Source organism: Eretmochelys imbricata, chromosome 5 (genome assembly GCF_965152235.1).
Source record: "Eretmochelys imbricata isolate rEreImb1 chromosome 5, rEreImb1.hap1, whole genome shotgun sequence".
Lineage (NCBI taxonomy): Eukaryota > Metazoa > Chordata > Testudines > Cheloniidae > Eretmochelys > Eretmochelys imbricata.
The window spans coordinates 48,960,886-48,983,994 of record NC_135576.1 but is presented as its reverse complement, the minus strand read 5'-3'; the positions used below and the strand labels follow the sequence as shown (position 1 = coordinate 48,983,994).

The window sequence follows — 23,109 nt, the reverse complement described above, 5'->3', positions numbered from 1 at the left end:
TCTCTGCACAGCTTTTTGCATACTTATCATCTTCCATAGTATGCTCCTCCCACATACACATTTTTGTTTAAAGTTGACATGGACAATCATCAATCACAGAGCTAGATTCCTATACCAATGAATGAATTATGCTGATGTCTAAATATAGATCTTGTCTTGGAGGCTGGGGTGGACTACAAGGTCTTTCCAATTTGTATTTCGTTATTATGGAAATAATAATGAAAGGCTTTCTATTGCACCCACAGCACTAAAGGTGCAGTACTGCAGAGTATTTAAAGATGAATGAAACTATGCCGTAGTTAATGCCGTCAGTCATTTCATTACAAAGCATACTGCTCTATATTTATAAACTGCCTTTATATGTCCTTCTGCAAAAATGTAAAAAGGAAGTTATTATCCTACATAAGGAAAATCCTGGAAGTAGTACACTGTATGCCTGGCTGGACTGCACACTGGAGTCTGTGTGGAATCAGGGGAGAAGTCCTTTCCCTGGGCTCTGGCATGGCTGCTGCTATATTCTGGCTTCTCCATCTGTAAAGTGGTGGTAATTATGTTTACTATAAGCAAAATCTGAAAATATGTAGGATTTGAGATGGTCCGCAGTGCCATGCTCGGGTAGCAAGTAGGTAGCTACTACTGTTCTCATTTGCAGTTGATTGAGCATTAATGTGTTGCTAGAGCTGTGCAAGTAACTGATTTTTTTGGCTTGTTGCAATTTTGAGAAATCGGAAAAAAATTCTTTTGGATCAACCCAAAAATGAAATTTTTCAGAATTTTTGGCCAAAAATGGTTTTGGGTTGAACAAAATGTCTTTGTTTTGATTTCGGGCATGCTTAGTGTTTTTTAATAAAAGCAAAGGAAATTTTGAACTGAAGGGCTAGATTCACCAAGGGGCTTAGGCACTGCTCACAAAACAGAGGAGATGGTGGGGGCAGCGGTGCCTCCTTGTACCTAATAGCTCATTGGCTAAGGCATTCACCTTGGAAATGGGAGACCCAGGTTTGAGACCCTGCTCTGAAGAAGGGATTTGATCCCCCGGTGAATGCCCTAGCCACCAGGTTGTTGGCTATTCTGGCCTGAGTTTCTCTGTTTCTCCTATTGAAGCCATTCCAGTATGTGTAAATAATAAAATATTCATTGAAGTAGGGACTAGAAACCAAGTGTCCCTGCTCTTGGTGAATGCCCTACCCACTAGGCTCCACTGCCTCTTCCATTTTATCAATGGCATGTAGATCTCTTCTTGAATCATGCCTGAAAAATCAAAATGTTTCATTTGGAAAGTGTCAAAATGAAATGTTTCAACATTTGTGGGGAAATTTTTATTTTTTTGACTGAAACAGTTTGGCGTAATTGGCAAAATGTGTTGGTCAAGCTGAATCTTCATTTTTTGGAGGAAAAAAAAAGGTTTTTGGCCAAAAAATGTCACTCAGCTGTATTTGTTGCTCACTAACTTCCGTTTGACAAATGTCGTGAAATCAGGTAGTTTAGCAGAGAGCTTCTGCATACAAATACAGATTTTTGAATGAATGCAGAAATGTTGTCTTAAATGTTCTGGGCATAACTAATAATAGTCTCTTTAAAATGTGATGCTTAATGACTAGGCTTAGCTATTTTTATGGCAGAATAGAGAAGAGAAAAGGAAGTGGTATGAAAAAATAAATTCTGTATTTTTCCATAATATTTCATTCCAGAGCAACGACATTCTACACTTGATGTCCTCAAGAAATACCCAAATCCACCTACCTTCTTTGCTGCACCCACACGTACTGCCATGCTGAATGGAAGTGATGAAGTGTATGCAAATTGCATGGTAGTGGATCAAGTAAGATAGTCTTGCATCTTTGTGCTCTCAGTACACCGCTGTTCATTGTCTCCTGGTAAAATATATTATTTGAATTTTAGTAAAATGTGGGTCAGTCGATAGAGCCTTCCAGTGTTTTATGTTTATAAATATTACATAGGTTTATTAGGGCTGTTGATTAATTGCAGTTCATTCACACGATTAACTCAAAAAAATGAATCACGATTAAGTCGCAGTGTTAAACAATAAAATACCAATTGAAATTTATTAAATATTTTGCAAAAAGAAAAGGAGTACTTGTAGCACCTTAGAGACTAACCAATTTAAATTGGTTAGTCTATAAGGTGCCACAAGTACTCCTTTTCTTTTTGCGAATACAGACTAACACGGATGAAACCTTAAATATTTTGGATGTTTTTCTACATTTTCAAATATCTCAATTTCAGTTACAACACAGAATACCAAGTGTACAGAGCTCACTTTATATTATTTTTATTACAAATATTTGCACTGTAAAAATGATAAAAAGAAAGAGTATTTTTCAATTCACCTCATGCAAGTACTGTAGTGCAATCTCTTTATCATGAAAGTGCAACTTACAAATGTCGATTTTTTTTTTTTTACATAACTGCACTCAAAAACAAACAGGGTGGATTTGATTTAAATCAAATGGATTTAAATCACTAGTCAGGAAGACTCAATTTAATCATCGATTTCTACAGAAAAGTGCATTCTTGTTGGTTGTTACAACTGTAATATATATTCTTCAGAACTCATAGATAGAGGTAGGTTTCATTTTTAGAAGGTACACACTATACATTTTTAAAGTGATTTATTTTGAAAACTTTTCAGATTAGTTTTACAGCTATATCAGAAAATGAATGATTGTTTGGTTATTTCATTTACCAAAGGTAACTGAAGCAGATATTTATGAAGTCACTGGGAGGTGAACTATCTCCAGTTCAACAGGTTAATCATTAATATTTGGAGGATTTTCTTGCCATGCTGTATTAGGAGGAGAACATCACCAGACAGACATTTAAATTGTTTTATTTAATTAAAACAGCAACATTATGTATTCTGGATTTTTTTCTTCAACAGCAAACATATAATATTTTTAACAAAACAAGCATATGAATTTTTGAATTTAAACATTCAAGTTTTTTAAAATCAGGTTTCTTTTTGTTAAAATTGTTTTTAACTAACATAGTTAAATGAAATATTTAAAAAAAAATTAAATGGACTATGTCAGCCAGGTCAACATGAGAAACTTAAAATATTGGCTTCTGCAGCAAACTCAGTCGTCTTCACCTTCATTTTCTAGTTTGTTCATAATCTGGAAAAGAAAAACAAGCTTTCCTGCTTTTTCAGGTCCCAAATGGTTTCTCAATTTGGAATGAATTAGTCCAAAGGAAGAAAATATTCTTTCTACACTGGTAGAAGAAGCTATTGCTGTTAAAAGTGAGATTATCACTTCAACAGTCTCTGAATCCAAGTGCTTAAGTGACTTCCACCAGTTCACTGGTGTGACTTTCTTTAAAACAACATCAGTCAAAATATATTTCTTGAATGGTTCACCCTTAGCTCTGAAGTTTTATAGTTGGCATTATGGAGGGCTGATTGCTGGATGCCCATGTCACAGCCAACTCCTCTTCTTCAGCAGTTAAGGTTTGACCCTGGTACCGAGTATTGAGAATATTTGCAAGAAAATCAGCTGGAGATAGTGCTTGTCCCATAATTTTTTTAAATACTTGTAATTTAAATCTGTCATTGCATATTTCTCTTTTTAAGATCTCACTCAGTTCCTTCCAAATTTCAACGACATCAGCGATAAAACAGCTATTTCCCTGCATTTTGTTCAAGGCTCCAGAAATAGGCTTCAGGGTACTCAGCATGTGTTCAACATGTCTCTTAAGCCCAATGTTGAGAACTTTGGCTGTGACAATGCCGTCTATTTTTTCACTATTTTGTTCACACACTGTCATCAGATTAGGCCAGTTCTTGATATAGTGCTCAAAACAGTCCACTACTGAGTTCCATCGCACGTCTTGTGGGAGAATTAGCTTGGTTCCTCCCAATTTTTTCAGAGCAGCTGCTGCAAAGTGGTTGTTACAGAAGTATTTTGCAATTTCAACAACATTAGCCTTTATTTCTGAAACACTGAAGTCTTCGGCTAGGAGGTGCATCAAATGAGCACTGCAAGCATATGTTATTAGCTTGGGACTCTCTTTTCTCTCTTCTAAATAATTTCTTCTCATCTTGGATACATTTGCAGCATTGTCTGTGACCAAGCTGTGTACTAGACATTTGAATTTTTTTCCCCACAGTTTGTTATAGCTTTTACTGCTACTTCTTGTAAGTATTGTGTGCATTTCCTGATGTATCAATTGTTCCTGTAAGGAAGACATTCCCTTCTTCTGTTGTCACACAAGCACATACAATAGGATCACTGTGGACATTGCTCCACCCATCAAGACTCAGGTTAACGATTTCACTCTCTAGACCTTTTGCACACTGCTCAATTTCTCTTTCATACACTATATCCAGCAATTTGCCTGCGACATCTATTCTGTTGGTGGACTGTATCCTGGTCTTAATGACTGGACCATGTTAATGAAATGTGGGTTCTCAATCATACAGAAAGGAGAGTTTGTTGCATAAACAAACGGGGCAGTTTTTTCATCAATTACCTCTTTTTGTAATCTGCTGGTTCTTATCACAATCTTATCTATGACTGTTTCTGGAAGATGGAGTTTTTTTTTCTTTTTGCTACAGGTCATATATACTGTGGCTATGTGAGATACATGATGTGACTGAAACACTATCATTGGCAGATAACTCTGAAACTATAGAAAATGATGGTCATCTTGAGGGTGGATAGTCTTCTGAATCCTGTATGTTGAGGATGGATTCTCCTAAACAAAATAAGTCAGTGCAGTTATTTAATTATTATTACCATATTGCTCATTTAGTATTACTCAGTGCATTCACTGACACGCTGTACTACTTTAAAGGTGAATTTGTAAAGGAAGATCTGCCTGTTTCAGCTATTTATTTTTTATCACAACTGCATCTAAAATGACATTATCATAGAGTAACAACTATATTTTTTGCTCAAACATGAGAATTCAAGAATAGTCCAGAAGGAAGACAGGCAGTCCTTAAGAAAGAAGGTTGAAATAAAAAAATTTACCAACCTGAAGATCCTGCATGTTCAGACATGTTCCTTTCATCATCTTCAACGCAGCTTCCTCCTGAGAAGGAACACTTCTCATGATGTCATTTCATTCGGGCCTTGCATTTCTTTGTTGCACTGTTTGCATTTTGCACGCATGCCTGTCTTACCCACAGGTAGAGGAACGTCATTAAAATATTCCCAAACTGGGTCTCTTTTACGGCCTGCTGCCATTATAGGTTTTCCCTTCTAGTAAGAATTGTATGATAGATCTCAAATCAATGAAGGCTACGCTCAGAAAGACATCAAGACTTCTGGAATATGTGGCTCAAACAGTTTCACTTTTGTTTCTACTGCCTGTCCCTCCCTTCTCACATTTATCTCCAGACTTCTTCTCCTTGTCCAGATCTATTCCGCCCCCAACAATCTTCTATTCATTGAACTTTTTGAGACTTTGCACTTTTAAAGAGAGGTAAGGGATTGACTCTGTGTACACAAATTTGCAGAGGGACAATAGGGTTCAGGTCTGTTGTTTCTCACTTCTATATATTATTTATTTATTTATATATTTAAACACATTTTTGCTGTTAACAAGCATGTTATCTTTGGAGACACACATCCACAGTCTGTGAACTTCAAAACTAAGCATCTCTGATAGTATCTTCTGGACTGAGCACTGAGTCCCATTGGGTAGATAGAAAGATTAATCTAAATAATCATACAGGAGCCCCTGGAACCCCATAAGATTGGGTCCCTAATTCTTGAACTATTGGAACTCATTTACAAAACTTTTCTTAAACATTACATGACTATATTGTCTCATATTATAGAGTTAGAATTTATAATCCCTATTCCATGATGAGATATCTTTGAGCTATAATGTATCTTAATTAAAACTATCTTTAGATAAGTTTTTTCCTCAAAAATCATTTGATCAAAAAAATCCTATTTAAATAAAAAATCTGTTTTTTTTAAATCATGGAATTTTATCCACCCTGAAAACAAAACAATGTAAAACTTTAGTATCTACAAGTCCACTCAGTCCTCCTTCTTGTTCAGCCAATCGCTCAGACAAACAAGTTTGTTTACATTTATGGGAGATAATGCTGCCTGCTTCTTATTTATAATCACCTGAAAGTGAGAACTGGCATTCGTATGGCACTTTTGTAGCCAGCATTGCAAGGTATGTACATGCCAGATATGCTAAACATTTGTATGCCCCTTCATGCTTTGGCGACCATTTGGAGGGCATTCTTCCATGCTGATGATGCTCGTTAAAAAATAATGTTAATTAAATTTGTGACTGAACTCCTTGGGGGACAATTGTAAGTCTCCTGCTCTGTGTGTTACCCGCATTCTGCCATATATTTCATGTTATAGCAGTCTCGGATGATGACCCACCATATTGTTCATTTTAAGAACACTTTCACTGCAGATTTGACAAAATGCAAAGAAGGTACTAATATGAGATTTCTAAAGCTTGCTACAGCACTCAACCCAAGGATTATGAATCTGAAATGCCTTCCAAAATCTGAGAGGGATGAGGTGTGGAGCATGCTTTCAGAAGTCTTAAAAGGGCAACACTCTGATGCAGAAACTACAGAATCCGAACTACCAAAAAAGAAAATCAACTTTCCGTTGATGGCATCTGACTGCACTGCTTTGGATCATTATCAAGCGGAACCTGTCATCAGCATGGACGTGTGTCCTCTGGAATGGTGGTTGAAGCATGAAGGGACATATGAATCTTTAGTGCATCTGGCATGTAAATATCTTGCAACGCCAGTTACAATAGTGCCATGCAAACGCCTGTTCTCACTTTCAGGTGATGTTGTAAACAAGAAGCAGGCAGCATTGTCTCCTGCACATGTAAGCAAACTTGTTTGTCTGAGCGACTGGCTGAACAAGAAGTAGGACTGGGTGGACTTGTAGGCGCCAAAGTTTGACATTGTTTTATTTTTGAACGCAGTTTTTTTTGTGCCTAATTCTACATTTGTAAGTTCAATTTTCATGATAAAGAGATTGCACTACATTACGTGTATTAAGTTAATTGAAAAATACGATTTTTTATTTTTACAGTGCAAATATTTATAATAAAAATAAATATAAAGTGAGCACTGTACACTTTGTATTCTGTGTTGAAATTGAAATCAATATATTTGAAAATGTGGAAAACATCAACAAATATTTAAATAAATGGTATTCTATTATTGTTTAATAGCGTGATTAATTCGCATGATTAATTTTTTTAATCGTGCGATTAATTTTTATGTAATAACTGCAACTTTGTTCCCTTGTCTGTCATTCTTGATTCATTTATTAGATGCTTTTAATAAACAAAATAAGTTATGAAAATGTAAATCTTTAGCTTTTTTGTTTTGTTTTCTATGAGCTGAACAGCTCCTCTTCTTTGATTATTTGCACTTAAATTCCCTCTTATCTAAAACAGGGTCATGTTTCCTGATGTTTGTTAATTAACAAGTCCCTCAATCATCAATTCAACAGGAATAAAAAATAAGTGACCAGACAAACCAATGTCCAATTATTGTTATAGGATACCACAAAGTTGGAAGTGCTTTCTGCCAGATGTGATGTAAAACTGAGGTCCTGGCCACTTGTGATTATTAATTGTGCTATATTACTTATCACAAGGAGACTAGCTCCAGTAGATTCTGGCCAAACTACATTTTGGGTAATTGCATCCTACCTATCTAAATTTTCCCCACAATCTCAATTCAAAGTGCTGTTCTTCCTCACTTCTTATCCTACTGTAAACTGTTGTGGATAGATGCTATGTATTGTAAAACACCTGCCAACTTCCAGCGAGAGGTGGCTGCATTTCAGTGGTGGTAGAAGTGATTCTTGTGCAGTAGAACCTCAGTTACAAACACCAGAGTTACGAACTGACCAGTCAACCACATACCTCATTTGGAACCGAAATACACAATCAGGCGGCAGCAGAGACCTTCCGCTCCCCCAAAAAGAAAAATACAATACAGTACCTTATTAAACGTAAACTACTAAAAAAAAATGGAAAGAAGAATTTTTCTTCTGCATAGTAAAGTTTCAAAACTGGATTAATTCAATGTTCAGTTGTAAACTTTTGAAAGAACAACCATAACGTTTCGTTCAGAGTTAAGAACATTTCAGAGATACAAACAACCTCCATTCCTGAGGAGTTCACAACTCTGAGGTTCTATTATATATATAGTGTGACAAAGTTCCTCCTCTGCCTTGGTGGGTCCTGCGCTTATTGGTGGATTTGCTCGCCTCAGAGGTTCACGGCAGCCCTCAGTTTTGCCACTTTAGTGGCTCAAATCTGCCATTCACTCAGTTAGCCTCATCACTGGCCAGCATGGGGAAAAGGAAGAACAACAATCCCTGCAGTCTCTGCTGATCCACCTAGTGGATTGGGAAACAGTCCAGAGACCTTCCCCTCTGGTGGAACCCACAGTCCAGGTCAACTCCTCTGATATCAAGTAGGGAGTTGGGGGGATGGGGGGGACCCCGGGCCTGCCCTCTACTCCAGGTTCCAGCCCAGGGCCCTGTGGATTGCAGCTGTCTACAGTGGCTCCTGTAACAGCTGCCTGACAGCTACAACTCCCTGGGCTACTTCCCCATGGCCTCCTCCCAACACCTTCTTTATTCTCACCACAGGACCTTCCTCCTGATGTCTGATAATGCGTTTACTTCTCAGTCTTCCAGTAGTATGCCTTCTCACTCTCAGCTTCTTGCACGTCTTGCTCCCAGCTCCTTGCACACACACCACAAACTGAAGTGAGCTCCTTTTCAAAACCCAGGTGCCCTGATTAGCCTGCCTTGATTGATTCTAGTAGCTTCTTGATTGGCTGCAGGTGTTCTAATCAGCCTGTCTTCCTGAATTGTTTCCAGAAAGTTCCTGATTGTTCTGGAACCTTCCCTGTTACCTTGCCCAGGGAAAAGGGACCTACTTAACCTGGGGCTAATATATCTGCCTTCTATCACTCTCCTGTAGCCATTTGGCCTGACCGTGTCACAATAGATATAGATATATGTTATAAAATAGTTTGGGATCCTTCAGGATGAAAGGCAGTATATAAATGTAATAAATTATTTTATACTGTTAACTGAAAATCTTGGAAGAAGGCAGAGATATTGAAAATGCATCTTCATATTCTTTTCCCTCTCATTGAAAAAGTCACCCATCGCATTAAGAGCTGATAGTGTTCTTTGTGACCGACACAAAGCATGTAGTTAGGGCCAAATTTTCTCAACTGAAAGTCAGTCATGACCTAAAATGTCCAATAACACCCCTTTGATCGCCACAATTCTGCATAAAACTACCACTTTTATGTGTGCAAACTGAATAATGGCACATGCAAATGGCTACTTAGGTGTGTGAACAGCCATTTGTATCTGTATTTGTCCAAGCTGCACATATACTCATGACCTGGAGGCCTGAAAAACCATATTAGTTTGTCTCCAATTTCTATGCCGCAGAAAAGTAATAAAGGAAAAAATGGTGGTACAGAGAAGTGTAATTTGAAGAAAGATCACTATTCTCTAGCGATACATCGTTATTTACTTTTCAGTATCATTAATACATATCTATCTCATGCTCCAGGTTGGAGATTTGGATGTTAACTACATTAACGTAGACAGTGTCACCACTGAAACAGGCACAGATCAGACCCACTCATCCCCGACACCCAAGGGCTCATCATCTGCCTCACTTAAGGAAAGCAACCAATATATTTATGCAGAAAATGAAGATAACCAAATGGTAATGAATAACATAGACAACGTAAGCACACAGCCTTTCACTTCACCTTCAAATCTGTATGCAGTAGGTTCATATCTACCACTCAAGTCTCGTGGATTTAATAAGGAACGAAGTCAACTTTATGCTGACATGAAAAAAAGAAGGTATGGAGTTGTTTTGATGGTATTGTCAGGAAAAGACTAACATTTAGTAATATGTTTATATATACACACACACACACAAATGGCATTGCATGGAACTATACTGTGAGGGTGGGTTTTCCTGACTTTGAGAAGAAGTGCGTGGAGTAGCTGGAAGCACAGTGCCAGGCATGGTAACAACGTGCAGCTCAATCAGAACAGCTAGGCAAATAGCTCTGTGGCCACTGATATAATTGGTCTATGGAGTCACATGAAGACCCATTAATACAAACTATGATTGTTGACGTCATCCTTGAAATTAAGGTAATCAGCATCACGTTTTGTGTATATGTGTGTGTGTGTGTGTATATATACACACACACACACACACACACATATATATACACACATTAAGTATATTTTAGTTCAGAAAAATAAAACAAAACCTGGAATATTAACATCTCTACTGAGAGAAAGTCTGAAGTATCTTCAAAAAACTATCCCCTAATCACTTATATCCCAAATTTTATGTGGTGCTTTATTTAGTTCTGTATTTTTATAAATTGGTTATAAAGGGTTCTTTTGGGCTTTTTTCTGTTTTTCTTTGGCTTTTGTTTCTTACAAACTGTAAGTGGTTTCTAAGCAACTTCATACTTTTTGGCGTAAATTGTGGTAGGTGCTGCAAAGTGTGACACTTGCTAGAAAAACAGAACCAGACAACTATTAATTTTGTGAATTTTCACTGAGAAATTTGTCAGAACATCATAAACAGTGAAAGTGAAGCATAAGCCAATTTATAACTGTTGTTCTCCACTGAGGGCCTGTTCCAAACAGACCCTAAAGGAATTGTACATTCCTGAATGCATATGACTTTTGCAGATTGACAGTCACCGTGCTATACTAATACCATGAACCCAAATCTCTGGTATGTTTGGCCTACTTTGTGCTGCTCTACTGGTAAAAAGCAGCCAAAACTCAGCAGGTCCAGCCACTGGAGGATTCTCCCACAGGCAGCTCTATGTTATGCTGGGAATAGGACCTGCTCCAGGATTGGGGAACACAAATATGGTTTAAAGCTACCTTTACACACACACCACATTCTTTCTGAGCTGTGCTTGGTGTTCCCCAGCTGCAGCGCATGATCTGTCCCCTATTTTAATGTGTACTTCAAAATTATCCCTCCCTAAAACATTCATTGGGAGTTTTGCCTGAGTACAGATTACAGGATCAGATCAGGTATGAAGTAATACTACAGTAAAATAATACAAATTTGTTGTTAAATAACATCCTCATTCAAGGACCTCAGAGTGCTTGGCAAACATTAATAAATCTTCAACACCTTTATGTAGGTCCTGTCTATATTGGAGAAATTTGTGCCCGTGCAACTCCTATTGTAAATTACTGTAATAAGCCAGGATAGACTAAGTCCTGCTTCACATGGGTGTAATATGTCTACACTAGGCATTTGCATGGTGTAACTTCATCAGCATGGTTGCAATGGTGATGTTTTTCTAATGTAGACAGGGCCATAGGTAAGTATGGTTATCCCCATTTCACAAATAGGGAAACTGACACACAAATAGCCTAAGTAACTTATTTTTCCAGTGTCACATGGCACATTTGTGGCAAATGTGGGGATGGATAATATCCAAAAGTCCAATGATCAAACAGCTTTGGACTGTGTTGAAAAAGAAATCTTTTAATTAGGTGAATTCTAATGCTGTGTGAAGGAGTTACAATGCTACAATTCTAGCTTGGATCTGTAGTTATTGAGAAATACCATGCATATTCTAAACGTTTTGTCCTGGAAGACTGGAATGTTGTTGCAAGCAGTCAACCATTCACTTCAGTCACATTAATAAAGAAACCATGGGCTTATGTATACAGATAAAGGGACAAAAAGATTGCAGAGAACACCCCTGTGGTGTTGATACTTCTAGGAAATCTCATTGTAATGTTATATGCAAGAACATCTGCAAATCACACATTCTCTAATTGTGTTCATCGTTGATTTCATGAGGGTTGGGTTTTTTAAGCTATGTCATGTTCCTTCATTTTTCTATCTTTTTTTTAAAAAAGAAGGATTAATTTATACACCTTAAAATCAGACTTACTCAAAAAGTGGCTTCTAGGAAACTCCTTCAGCATACCAGATGTTGGAGAAAATAGTCAGAGCGTTGCCACATTATATAGGCTATTCGCACTTTTCCTTATCATGCAACTTCTCACTTAAACTTGACTTTGAAGTTCAGAAGCAAAAGAGGAGCAGATATCTAAGACCCTGTTTACTCTACAAATGCATTCAGGTAAGGACCCCTGGTTCTAAGCCACTTGTATCTGGGCCTGGTTACAACATGACCACATTTTAAAGTATCGGCAAGATGCAACTGGAGTAAAGCCATGGGCACGATAAGGGAGGACCACAAAGCTGAGAAAGGACTAGAGCATGACTAACCCAAGCACCATTTATTAGACTGTTCACTTTGCTTGTTGCATTAAGTCTGATAATTAGATTGCTTTACATTCCATACATTTTGTTGTATGCTTTAGTTCTAGTCTTGATGACCTTGAAGTAGACAGTGGAAGTGAAGGGATTTCTGACAGATCCCACGGTCGCTACCCTTCTTTCAGTTCTTCAATGACCGTGGCTGGCAGCAGGCATGAATTAGATTCTTCTGAGACAAGCACTGACCTAGATTATAGCATCCACAGGATGGACTCTAACAATCTGCAGTCAAAGGTATTCGGATATCATTTTGGTTTTGTTTATTTTGCTTTCAACTAAGTTGTTGAAAATATATAAGAATTTGTATTTGAAGGGCCACATTCACCTCTCAATTATATTAGTATAAATTCGGATTAACTCCATAGAAGTCAACAAAACTTATCCCAATTTACACTTGTCAAAGTTTGACTCAGACTCACAATTTATCAGACCACTCTGTTTTATTAGCAAAGCTGCTCTGCTAATACATTTAGAAATGAGCCCCCCGAGTGGGGCTTGTGTCTCTTAATTTATACAGCTTACTGGGAGAACAAGTTACAGAGAAGTTACAGACAAAAGAAGAAAAAAGATTTTAGTCACCACCCTTCGAGATCCCTGAGACCAGTCACGTATCTTCAATTACCTGCCACCCTTAACAATCTCCTTTAACAGCTTCCAGTTAACTTAACTAATTGCCCTTCACACCTTCCATTCTGATGCCTGCTTCTTAGATGTGCTGGCTCTGTCTTAATTGCTTCTCCATTCAAAAGCTAACTGTCCCTATGTGTGCTCCCTCAGATACTTTGTAACATGTTTTGGCATGCCCTTTCATATACAATGTATCCAGCATGTCCCCTTATACAACGTTATACAAGGTTATACTTCCACACACTGGTATAACAGAGAGGAAAATTTTGCTCCGGTATTCTCTATAGCACATGAGGAAGGTTAATGCCTTTGCAAACAAGTATTTTTTTAAAAAGACAGTCATGGAGGAGGGTCTAGTTGGCTGAATTTTGTACACTGACTAATACAAGCTCCTTTCTCTGCTAATGCTTCCCACAGATATTCTGGCTACTGTAACTTCATTGAACCTTTGGCTATTTCTGGAAACGTCAAACACATACACAGAGTTCTTTTCTCTTTTATTCATAGGCATGAGATTTATTTTTATTTGATCAAACAGATAAAAAGTCCTGGCTGCCACTGGGCTTTACCTGATCTTTCATGTAAGGGGAGGGGGAAAGATGATACCGGAAGAAAAAACTACTAAACCTAAATGCAAGAGAGCTATTTTTAAAAAACACTGGTTTGTTTCTATCAAGCAGTTTAGCAAAATTCTCAGTTGAAGCATAAATGGTTTTCCCCCCAGGTGTTTTCCAACATGCTCAGTAGTATTTATCCTGCAAATCAACATACTGTTTTCACAATATTTTGGAACTCAAGGCTGCTTCAGAAAAGTTTTTTGCAACATGGAACTCTTTGCTGCAAGTGCACGATGGAAATTCCTGTTAGTATTTCTAGGCCAAGTTCATTGTGAGCAATACATTTGTAAGGCAATGTCAATGCTATCTGTGCCGATGATTTCAAATGATGGTCCTCAGTAGGGGTGAACGGTAGTTCAGTTTTCATGCAACAGTGACTCAGTCACATAGTGTCCTCTTTGGAGAAAAGACTGCACTTTATGCTGCATATAGTCATTGTTGGTGTCATGATGCAAGCTTCCATCTGATAGAGCGCAGACCATCACTATTGTTTCTTTCTGAGCTTTAAAGTTGACTTCAGATCTGGAATTGAAACAAACAGAATATTGTTTTATCTGTGAAGCCACCTGTGCACTTAGCATGTCAAAAACATATCTATATAGTAGTGAAAATATAGGTTTTTTTTTAATGCAAGTCCGTGTATTTAATGAACCACAAAAATCAGATAATGTTGGTTTGATTTAAATTCTCAAAAGAAATGGGTTTTGCACAGGTAATTATGACTTTGCTTTCAAGGCATATCAATAACTAATCACCAGCTGGGGTAAGAGATTTCCAGTCATGGTATCCAGGCACAATTAGGTAAATGTAAGGGAAAAGGAAGAGAGAGATTAATTTCTTCCTCTGGAATATCCAGATCGTAGCTGGAGACAGAATACTGGGCTAGATGGAACACTGGTCTTTTCTGCTCTGAAAACACTATGTTCAAGTACCATCAGAAAAAGGCAGGGAAGATAACTGGCCATCTGATATAGTAGAATAACATCACTGTTCAGACTTTGGTCCCCACCAAATTGAAATAATTCAGGATTTTTCTTGCTCTGACTTTGCACACACACACTTTCCTGTAATACCAATTGCCTTTCTTTAAAATTAATGTGTTTTTCCCCTTCATTTTGATTTCTTCTAGGAATCGTTACTTTCTGGAATCCGGTCACGTTCTTACTCATGTTCTTCACCCAAAGTTAAATTAGGGAAATCTCGCTTTGCACGTGACTTCACAGTTTGTGATTCAAATGAAGGTGAGCATTAGTTCTACTCCATTTGCGTGTATGGAATGCCACAAACTCCATGCTTACTACAAGCCAAATGCTCACTTCTTTACTCAGGTCAGGATTGTCTCCCTGGTATCCATGTAAAGAGTGGTCCCCTATGTGTGCAGCTCTCCACCAGTCCATGTGGAAGTGGGGCTTAGCTGCCTCCACATCATCCCTCTTGGCTCTTCAAGGGGCACCGTATAGGTCCAAAGCCTGCAGTGTGGGAGAACATAGAGACAGAGCTGCGAGGGAGAAGTGGGCAATCTGGAGGTGCGGCTAGGAGGGAGACACACGTTGTCCCTGCTCCAACCCTGCAGAGCTTAGTCAGAAAAGATAAGGCAGCCTAGGACACAACTTCCTTTTCCGGAGTCCAGCAGAGAACCAAGGGAGAGGCCAAATTTGGTGTAGAGGCACAGGCCCTTTGTGCCGAAGGTCCTCACATCCTGCAGATCCTTGGGAATCTGTGAGGTCTGTGTGTAAGCTGTGGCCTTTTCCATAGGCAGGGGAGCAAACACCACCTTCTTCATAGGATGATGTGTGGATTCATTGCGAGGGGATTCTCACAAACCTGCCTTCCCTCTGTTCCTATTCTGCATGTTTTACCATGGTAGGGATAATCTGATCCTCCGCTCCTATTCAGTCCTAACTCAGACAGATTTCCATTGAAATTAGTAGGTATTTGCTCATCCTTGGAAAACTTGTAAGAACCTTACAGCGTAGCCTCATGTTACATAATTGACTGTTCTGCTTATGTGCTGCCTGCAAGATGTTAAGAATTGTTTCTAGCAGCCTTAGATTTTAAGGGTATTTTTGTTTGTTTGCTTGTTTTTAAGCTTAGCAAACAACACAGGCCTTCTTTGGAGAAAGCTGTGTAACATGCTACATTAGAAATCCATGGAATGATATAAAGTATGAAATATGTACTCGATCTTATTCATGATCACATCTCTGAAAATCAGTTAATTTTCAATAGAATCCATTTTCTTTGTTTTTTTTTTAATTATTTTTGGGATAAGAACAAATCTGATTTTCTTCCAAAAGGAAAATTCATACTTAAAGCTATAAACATGAGAAAAGATGGGCTGGAAATTGACTGTGTATTTTTTTTTCTAATAAGTGCTGCATCATTTAAGAAAAGCATCCTTATTCAAGACAGCACTTAAGCATAACTTTAAGTGTGCGCTTAAAGTGAGGTGTGTGCTTAAGTGCTATCCTGAATTGGCTCCAGAAGCTTCATTATTTTATTTAGGCCTGTATCCTGGGAAGACTCACGCGCAGGCTTACCTTGCTGTACCATTGATTTCAAAGTTAAACATGTGTTTAAACCTTTGCAGGGTTGGGGCATTTTTCACATGATGCTTAGTAGCAGAATGCAAAAAACAGCAGCGACAATCTTGGTTAAAATGTAGGTGAACATTTTTTCAAATTCATTGGGTTTTGTCCCTCAAATCCACAATAACGCTTTGTTTCTACTCATAACTCTTTTTTGTGCACTGTCTGCAACACTGGGATGTTTACAAGTATTGTTATTGGTTTTTTTTTTTTAATGTAACTTTATTTTTAACAATTTTTCATCCTGCAGATTAGCTGAGAAGTCTTAAAAAGCAGATGAGGAACAAGGGCATATGTCCCATAAGATCTAAAGCCCTCAATTCAGCAAAGCACTTAAGCATGTGTTTAATTCCTGGTAATGTCAATGGGACTGAAGCACCTGTGTAAAGTTAAGCACATGGTTTAGAGCTTTGCCCTAATCAGTCCTAAACCCTGACCTCCTATATAAAGTCAGAGTAAACTAATAGGAGTTTACATGGGGCTTGGGAGAGCTAGAATTATCCTTCTTCCCAAGCTATGGGACACAAATAGTCACTTTGTAGCCCATCAAGGCTGCGGAAGTGTCTGTAGTCACTGTGTTCTCCAAGTATGGGGCGATTTGGCCAATGCATTTGTGTCATAAGTAGGGCTACGATTATGTCACGGAGGTCACTGAAGACACACAATCTGTGACTTCCAGGGACCTCTGTGACTTTTTCTGCCCTAGGGCTGTCAGCAGGCAGCCCTGCAGCTCTCAGCCACTGCTGATGGAGGCTCCCAGCAGCTCCTAGCCGCTGGGCAGCAGGGGGACCCCAGAGCTCCAACTCCCCAAGGGTAGCTGGGCTCCCAGCAGCTGCCCAGCCATGGCACGGGTCACACACCCCTGCCCCAGAAGCCCAGCTCTGGCGGCCAGCGAGGGAGGACGGGGAACCCCGCAGCAGACAGGTCACAGGCTTCCCTGAATTTTTGTTTACTGCCCGTGACCTGTCTGTTGTTTTTACTAAAAATATCCCTGACAAAATCTGAGCCTTAGTCATCAGGGATCTGCTGAGCACATTGCTGGCCCTCCTTCTGTCTCAACCTCTCACCCTCCCACTGCAACATGTTGGCATGGACAGTGCTGCTACATGGAACTACTTTGCAGCAAGCAGAAGAAGCAGAGATTTTCAGGTGCAACTTCTCGGCAGCTGGGAACTCCCACGACTCCACCACTTTAATGTCTTGTTTAGGATTTGGCCATAAATGAGGGTAGAAAATCTGATCTTGTAAATTAAAATCCAATCTGAGTTTGCTGATTTGCGTTTTTGAGTCTAAAAGGATTAACCCATAATAAGAGAGTTTCATTCTTGCATCATGAGCTGCAATCTAGAAGTAGGATATGCACTGCCTACTGCTGTAGCAATAACCAAAGCTTTTTTATACACATTGAAATAAATTGGCTACATATGTGTTTAAAGGAGGATATTTCTAGTATGTAACTGTAAAGAATTTGTCCCTGCTGTGTAGATGGTGTGTTCATGAACAGTGGTCGACCCCTTCTCCAGGCTATTTCACTCTCTAAATCAGTGTCTCTGCTCCATCCCTGTAGTAAGTACTGCAATGGCAACCCAATGGTGCTATTTTGCATGAAGCTATCTTCATTTTTCTATGGGAACATGGCCTTTATTTCTTCAGAAGAGCATCTTGTTGCACATGTTTGGTCTGGCAACTAACTGAAATGTGATTTGATTCTCAGTACGTACATGATAAAATATGCTATCTTACTTGCTGAACTGTTGGGTATTTTCTCATATGGGCCCTTTTTCAACAAGGTACTTGAGCATGGACCTAACTTTAAGCATGAGAATAGTCCCATTTAAGTCTTTGGGGCTACATATGTACTTAAAATTAGGCATATGTTTGCAGATAATCTCTACAAAGCTAAATAATGTCTGGTCTCGGAAATAATAGAAAAGAATCATGTATGTGTTTTACAACAGAATAGCTAAAAAGCAAAATGAAAGATTGAACCATTCAAAAAACCGGGTTGCTCAGAAAAAGATCAATATTAATTTTCTTTACTTCTTAAAAGCAATCCATCAGTTTGCAAAGACTGACATTCTCTGATGTTAACCCAGATCCAGGCAAACTCTGTCAAATACAACCTGTTTAATAAACGATGTGTATTATCCTGGGCAATGCTGCTTCTAATAATTTTTGCTTTCTAAATTCCCAACCAATTGTGCTAGAATATAATGACTGAGCTTACGTCCTGGTGGAGGTTATGTGCTTCAAACAAATAAATATCCCAATATAACCACGTTAGTTTTCATTAACTTTTTGTGTTTTGTAGAACAACGCGCATACAGCTTGCCAGAGCAATTGAAGGAAAAAAGGTATTGACACTTGCCACAGATGAATTTCTGCAGTGTAATTTTTATCCATCTACCATTATTTACATGTTAATGCTACTAGTTAAACACTAGTAGGAAAGATCTTTGTAATAATCATCATAACTGAAAAGTAGCAGACTCAAATAGACTAATATACCATGTTCTCTTGTGGTGCCTTTTACTAATGGAATTCAGAATGCTTCTCTAGGTTACTGTTATACTCCATACTAGTGTGAGAGTTGGATATAGTCTATAACAATGTTATATTTGCAACACATTTGTTGTCTGACTGTGCAACTTTAAAGTTTGGCATTTCTTAAGTCCATTTGGCATACACAACCTTAACTCTCTGTGTTTGTGCAATAGTCTTTACTTCTGTAACCGCTTACTGTTTTTGTTGAATATAATGTCATGCATTTTCCCCTAAAACCGTTAAATGTAGGTGTTCTGCATCTATGTTACTCTACTCATTATTTTGTATGCCAGACAAATGGACACCATGAGAGCTGTTTACGTATGAGGTGCATACTGAATGAGGAGAGAGTTTCCATTTACTGTGCACCTTAAAAAACTGTTGAAAAAAACCTGAGTGTTCATGTTAGTAAAAACTGTATTATAATGAACACACACAGGGGAGCAGAGTTACAGTTTCACAGGCAACCTTAACTGGTACCTCTTGACTTTTGAGTTTTTCATTTTGCAACTTTTACTGACATTTCCTTTTACATTTATTTATTGCAAATAAAAATCAGTTGCATGTTCTGGATCGATGTGGCTGGATGCCAGGGAACCATCCCATTATCTGTGAAGTGCAGGAATCCAAATCCCATCTTTCCTTTAGTCTGGCAGTGACACTCCCAGCAGGTCCCACTGCTGTGTCATGTGCTCCATCTGATCCTCAAGTCAGGACTGCACCGTGACTTTGTAGGCTGGCTGAGAGAAGCCTCTGCTCTAGTGCCATCTAGGGAGAGAAGGAGGGTAACAGCACACATCTATGACCAATTCAGCAGGCCACCCAGTATTCAATAGAGCATGTGCTAAAATGCTGTGCTGAATTGGGACCTATGGGGCTGGTGTTCATGCAGAAGAATCCCTGGCTGCTGCAGCCCCAGCTTCTTGTTTCACAGCTGACTGAGCTCAGACATAGCAAGGAAAAGGAGTTAATGTGGGAGCTTCCCAAAGGAACATGTAAAATAAGGGAATATACATGCTGAGGGGTTTGATAACAGTATAATTATGGCAAACTTGCAATATAGTTCACATTATGTACAATACCCATGCATGTGTTCATAATTAGTATTATGCAGGGACTAATGTAACTTTTTGGTTTGATGTTGACCTCTTAAATAATTATGGTTTAAACCTGAATACATCCTGGGATTGTTAAAAGCAGCTGAAGCAGAATATCAGCCAGGTGCTTCTCCGTTTTAAGATGTTATGTCCAGTGTAATGAGTTGTATTCACTGATTTACATTTTAGGATTCAGGAGGAGGAATGGGATAAGTATATTATACCTACAAAATCCGAGTCCGAAAAATATAAAGTGAGCCGTACTTTCAGCTTCTTGATGAACAGAATGTCTAGTACACGAAATAAGTGCAAGGTAATTCCAGATCTACATATAACTAGGTGCTTGTTAGCATAACTGAAATGCATTATAGCTTGGGATCAGATCTGTCTCGCCTCTTAAGTAAAGATAAGTGACTGATTTTTGCAATTATTTAAACTGTATTTATAAGACATTTTAAATTTAAAACTTATGACAAATATGTTGACAGTGTCCTTGTATAGACAAACAATATCGTTCATTTTTTAAAGTAACCTTGTTTTCACAGTACTGAATTCCCTTGCCACTTTTTAATTATTATTACTTATCTCGTGTCGATTTAGCCCAAGTTCAAATGTCTGCAGTGTATTTGGAAAAAGTTTTCTTACATGATATACAAAAATAGAAATATTAGAAAGTATATGTCTATTTTTCTTATTATCCACAATAAGGGCTTGATTCTGTGGCATTTATTCAGTTGAGTAGTCCTATTTGAACTTAATGCATGAGTAAGTGCTGCTGAGCATATGTGAGTTTTAGAATCAGGGCCCAAACAAAGTGCTAAGTGTAAACACAAAATTAATTGTGAAAAGTAAATCTGAAACTTTCAGTGTTTCATTTTTAATAATCTAAAGTCTAGATTGTGCAACATATGTCCATGCTGGTGAGCACTTACTCACATAGTAATTCTATTAATGTTAGCTGCTGGGACTACTCATGTGAGTAAGTGCTCCCAATGTGACTCAGTGTTGTACAATTTAGCCATAAGATGCTATTAGTAACACAGGAAAGGAAACTTGTTTATTTCAAAAATAGATGATTTTTAACCTAGCAGTGTCCCTTTGAAGATCAAAAACCGAGTTGTAAAAACTAATTTTAAAACCTACCTTTAATTACAGGTGCATGTATTTGTATGTCAGATTAGGTTAATGGAGGCACAAATCCCCACTGTCTCAGTTGTTACCAGAGAGAAGAGATAAATGTTTTAAAATCCATTTTCTCATAAGAGAAGAATGTTTTAAAGTTATAATATTATGGTGGTTATTTATCTATTTTAATCTCTCTCCTTTTGCCTGGTCTGTTGGATCTGAAGACAAAGAATAAGGATGCCAAAGACAAACTGAACAGACATCAGTTTATAACTGGGAACTTATCAGGCAGTATCCCGTGTATGGCATGCGACAAAGCCCTCTTAGGGAAAGAGTCATTGCAGTGCTCTTGTAAGTAGCTACTGTCTTTTATGCAGCTTTTATGTAACTTTTGAAAATCTGCTGAAAGATACTTGCTTAATATTCCATTTCAAGAGCGACAGTATCTGGATTTGAAAATACATACTTCTCTACCTACTCAGCCAGGGTCCCCAGGCCTCAGGGAGAGGGGACAAAGGTGATGGCCACTTGTTTCACAAGAGACTCTTGCTAGTTGATTCCTGAAACAGTCCTGGAGAAAGCTAAGAGAAAAATTAAAGCCGTCTTTGTGGCTATTTAGCATGTGGGTCTGAAGGAGGAAAAATGATGAAGTCCCAGAATAAAGTGCACTACAATGTTCGACCCCTTTCAATTTCAGGCTTTGAGATCTGTTTTTCCTTTCAGATTGCAATGCAATTGTGCATAAAAACTGTAAGGATTGTGCTCCTGCATGTACAAAGGTAACTTTCTATGCCTTACTCTTCTTACGATGTTGTTGTGTATATTCTCTCTCTCATTTTTTAAATCAATCTCCACAGTTTCTTCTGTGGTGATTAGCGTATGCTGTGCTTATTCAAAGTGTTTGAACAGTACCTTGTTTTTGTAGGCTGCTTCATAATAGGTTCATGTTGATTGACTTACTTGTTATATGGAGACCTAGAAATAATTAGTTACTAAAACAAATAAGATGCCACAAAATGAAGCTGAGAAAGAAAACAGTGCAGAAATGATCCACCCAAGTGTTTGTACACAAAGGGCTGAGAGAATGCCAAATAAATATCTGACACAACCAATAGCAATAAGCAATGTCCTTGAGCAAATACTGTATAAAAGGAGTGAAAACAGGTAGGGTCACTTCCTTTTTATCTTTGAAGCGTTGCAGGATAAATTGGGATGTGTAGTTTGATTTGCATTTCTAAGGTGTACTTAAAAGGGCTGAGCTGAAGCGTAGCAGAGCCCCTTGGAGTGTAACAACCAACGTACTTCAGTAGGTAACCCCCAATTAAAATGAGGGCTACATTTTCAAAACTAAAGGAGTACTTGTGGCACCTTAGAGACTAACAAATTTATCTGAGCATAAGCTTTTGTGAGCTACAGCTCACTTCATCGGATGCATTCAGTGGAAAATCCAGTGGGGAGATTTATATACATAGCGAACCCACTGTTCCTCAGACGTTCTTGTCAACTCTTGTCAAACCTGTCATTTTCAAAACTGTTCACTGAAGGGGGCTTCTGTTTTTTAGGGACTAACAAGTGATTTGCACTGGAATCAGCCACACCAGTGCAAGTCACTTTTCAAACTGTTGCAGTGCATATAAACAAGGGATTTGCACCAGTGTGGCTATATCGGAGTAGCTGTTGCAGTGCACAGATCTTCAGGGTAAACATGCCCAAGGTTGCACTTATAAAACATGCATTTTTTATTTTATTTTATTTTATTTTATTTTATTTTATTTTATTTTGTCTTTATCAGTGTACACCCACTGAATAGCCTCTGGGCAAACTTACAAAAAGGATCTAAAACGTAAATTATAATGCTAAATCAGCTGCCTCTAACAGGTACTATAACTACTAGGACTGGTGGATATTTACCAGGAAGAGACAATAGCCCCAACCAATCATCAAGAGGATAACAGAGGAAAAACTACTTACTTGCTCTCCTTAAATGCAACACTTGTTTAAGCATATAAGCCTTGCACAATGTAGCAAAGGACACAAATTCTGGCTCAGACAGACTGACTTAGAGTCAATTTCCTGCCTCAGGTCTCTTCAAACTCATTTAAAAAGTGTAGCCCTACAAGTGTAATTGTTTTCTTTAAGCCCTCACAA

At 38.3% G+C, this 23,109-nt stretch overlaps 1 protein-coding gene across 1 annotated transcript in view; it reads left to right on the top strand.

The window, feature by feature from the left end:
- Nucleotides 1-23,109, top strand: part of ARHGEF28 (Rho guanine nucleotide exchange factor 28) — a 197,394-nt gene that overhangs the window by 115,829 nt on the left and 58,456 nt on the right. The window contains exons 11-19 of the mRNA XM_077818012.1: nt 1,692-1,822; nt 9,580-9,881; nt 12,408-12,597; nt 14,737-14,848; nt 17,681-17,761; nt 18,507-18,549; nt 20,026-20,149; nt 21,186-21,312; nt 21,685-21,740. Of these exons, the coding sequence (XP_077674138.1) occupies nt 1,692-1,822; nt 9,580-9,881; nt 12,408-12,597; nt 14,737-14,848; nt 17,681-17,761; nt 18,507-18,549; nt 20,026-20,149; nt 21,186-21,312; nt 21,685-21,740 (1,166 nt within the window). The remainder of the gene's footprint in view (nt 1-1,691; nt 1,823-9,579; nt 9,882-12,407; nt 12,598-14,736; nt 14,849-17,680; nt 17,762-18,506; nt 18,550-20,025; nt 20,150-21,185; nt 21,313-21,684; nt 21,741-23,109) is intronic.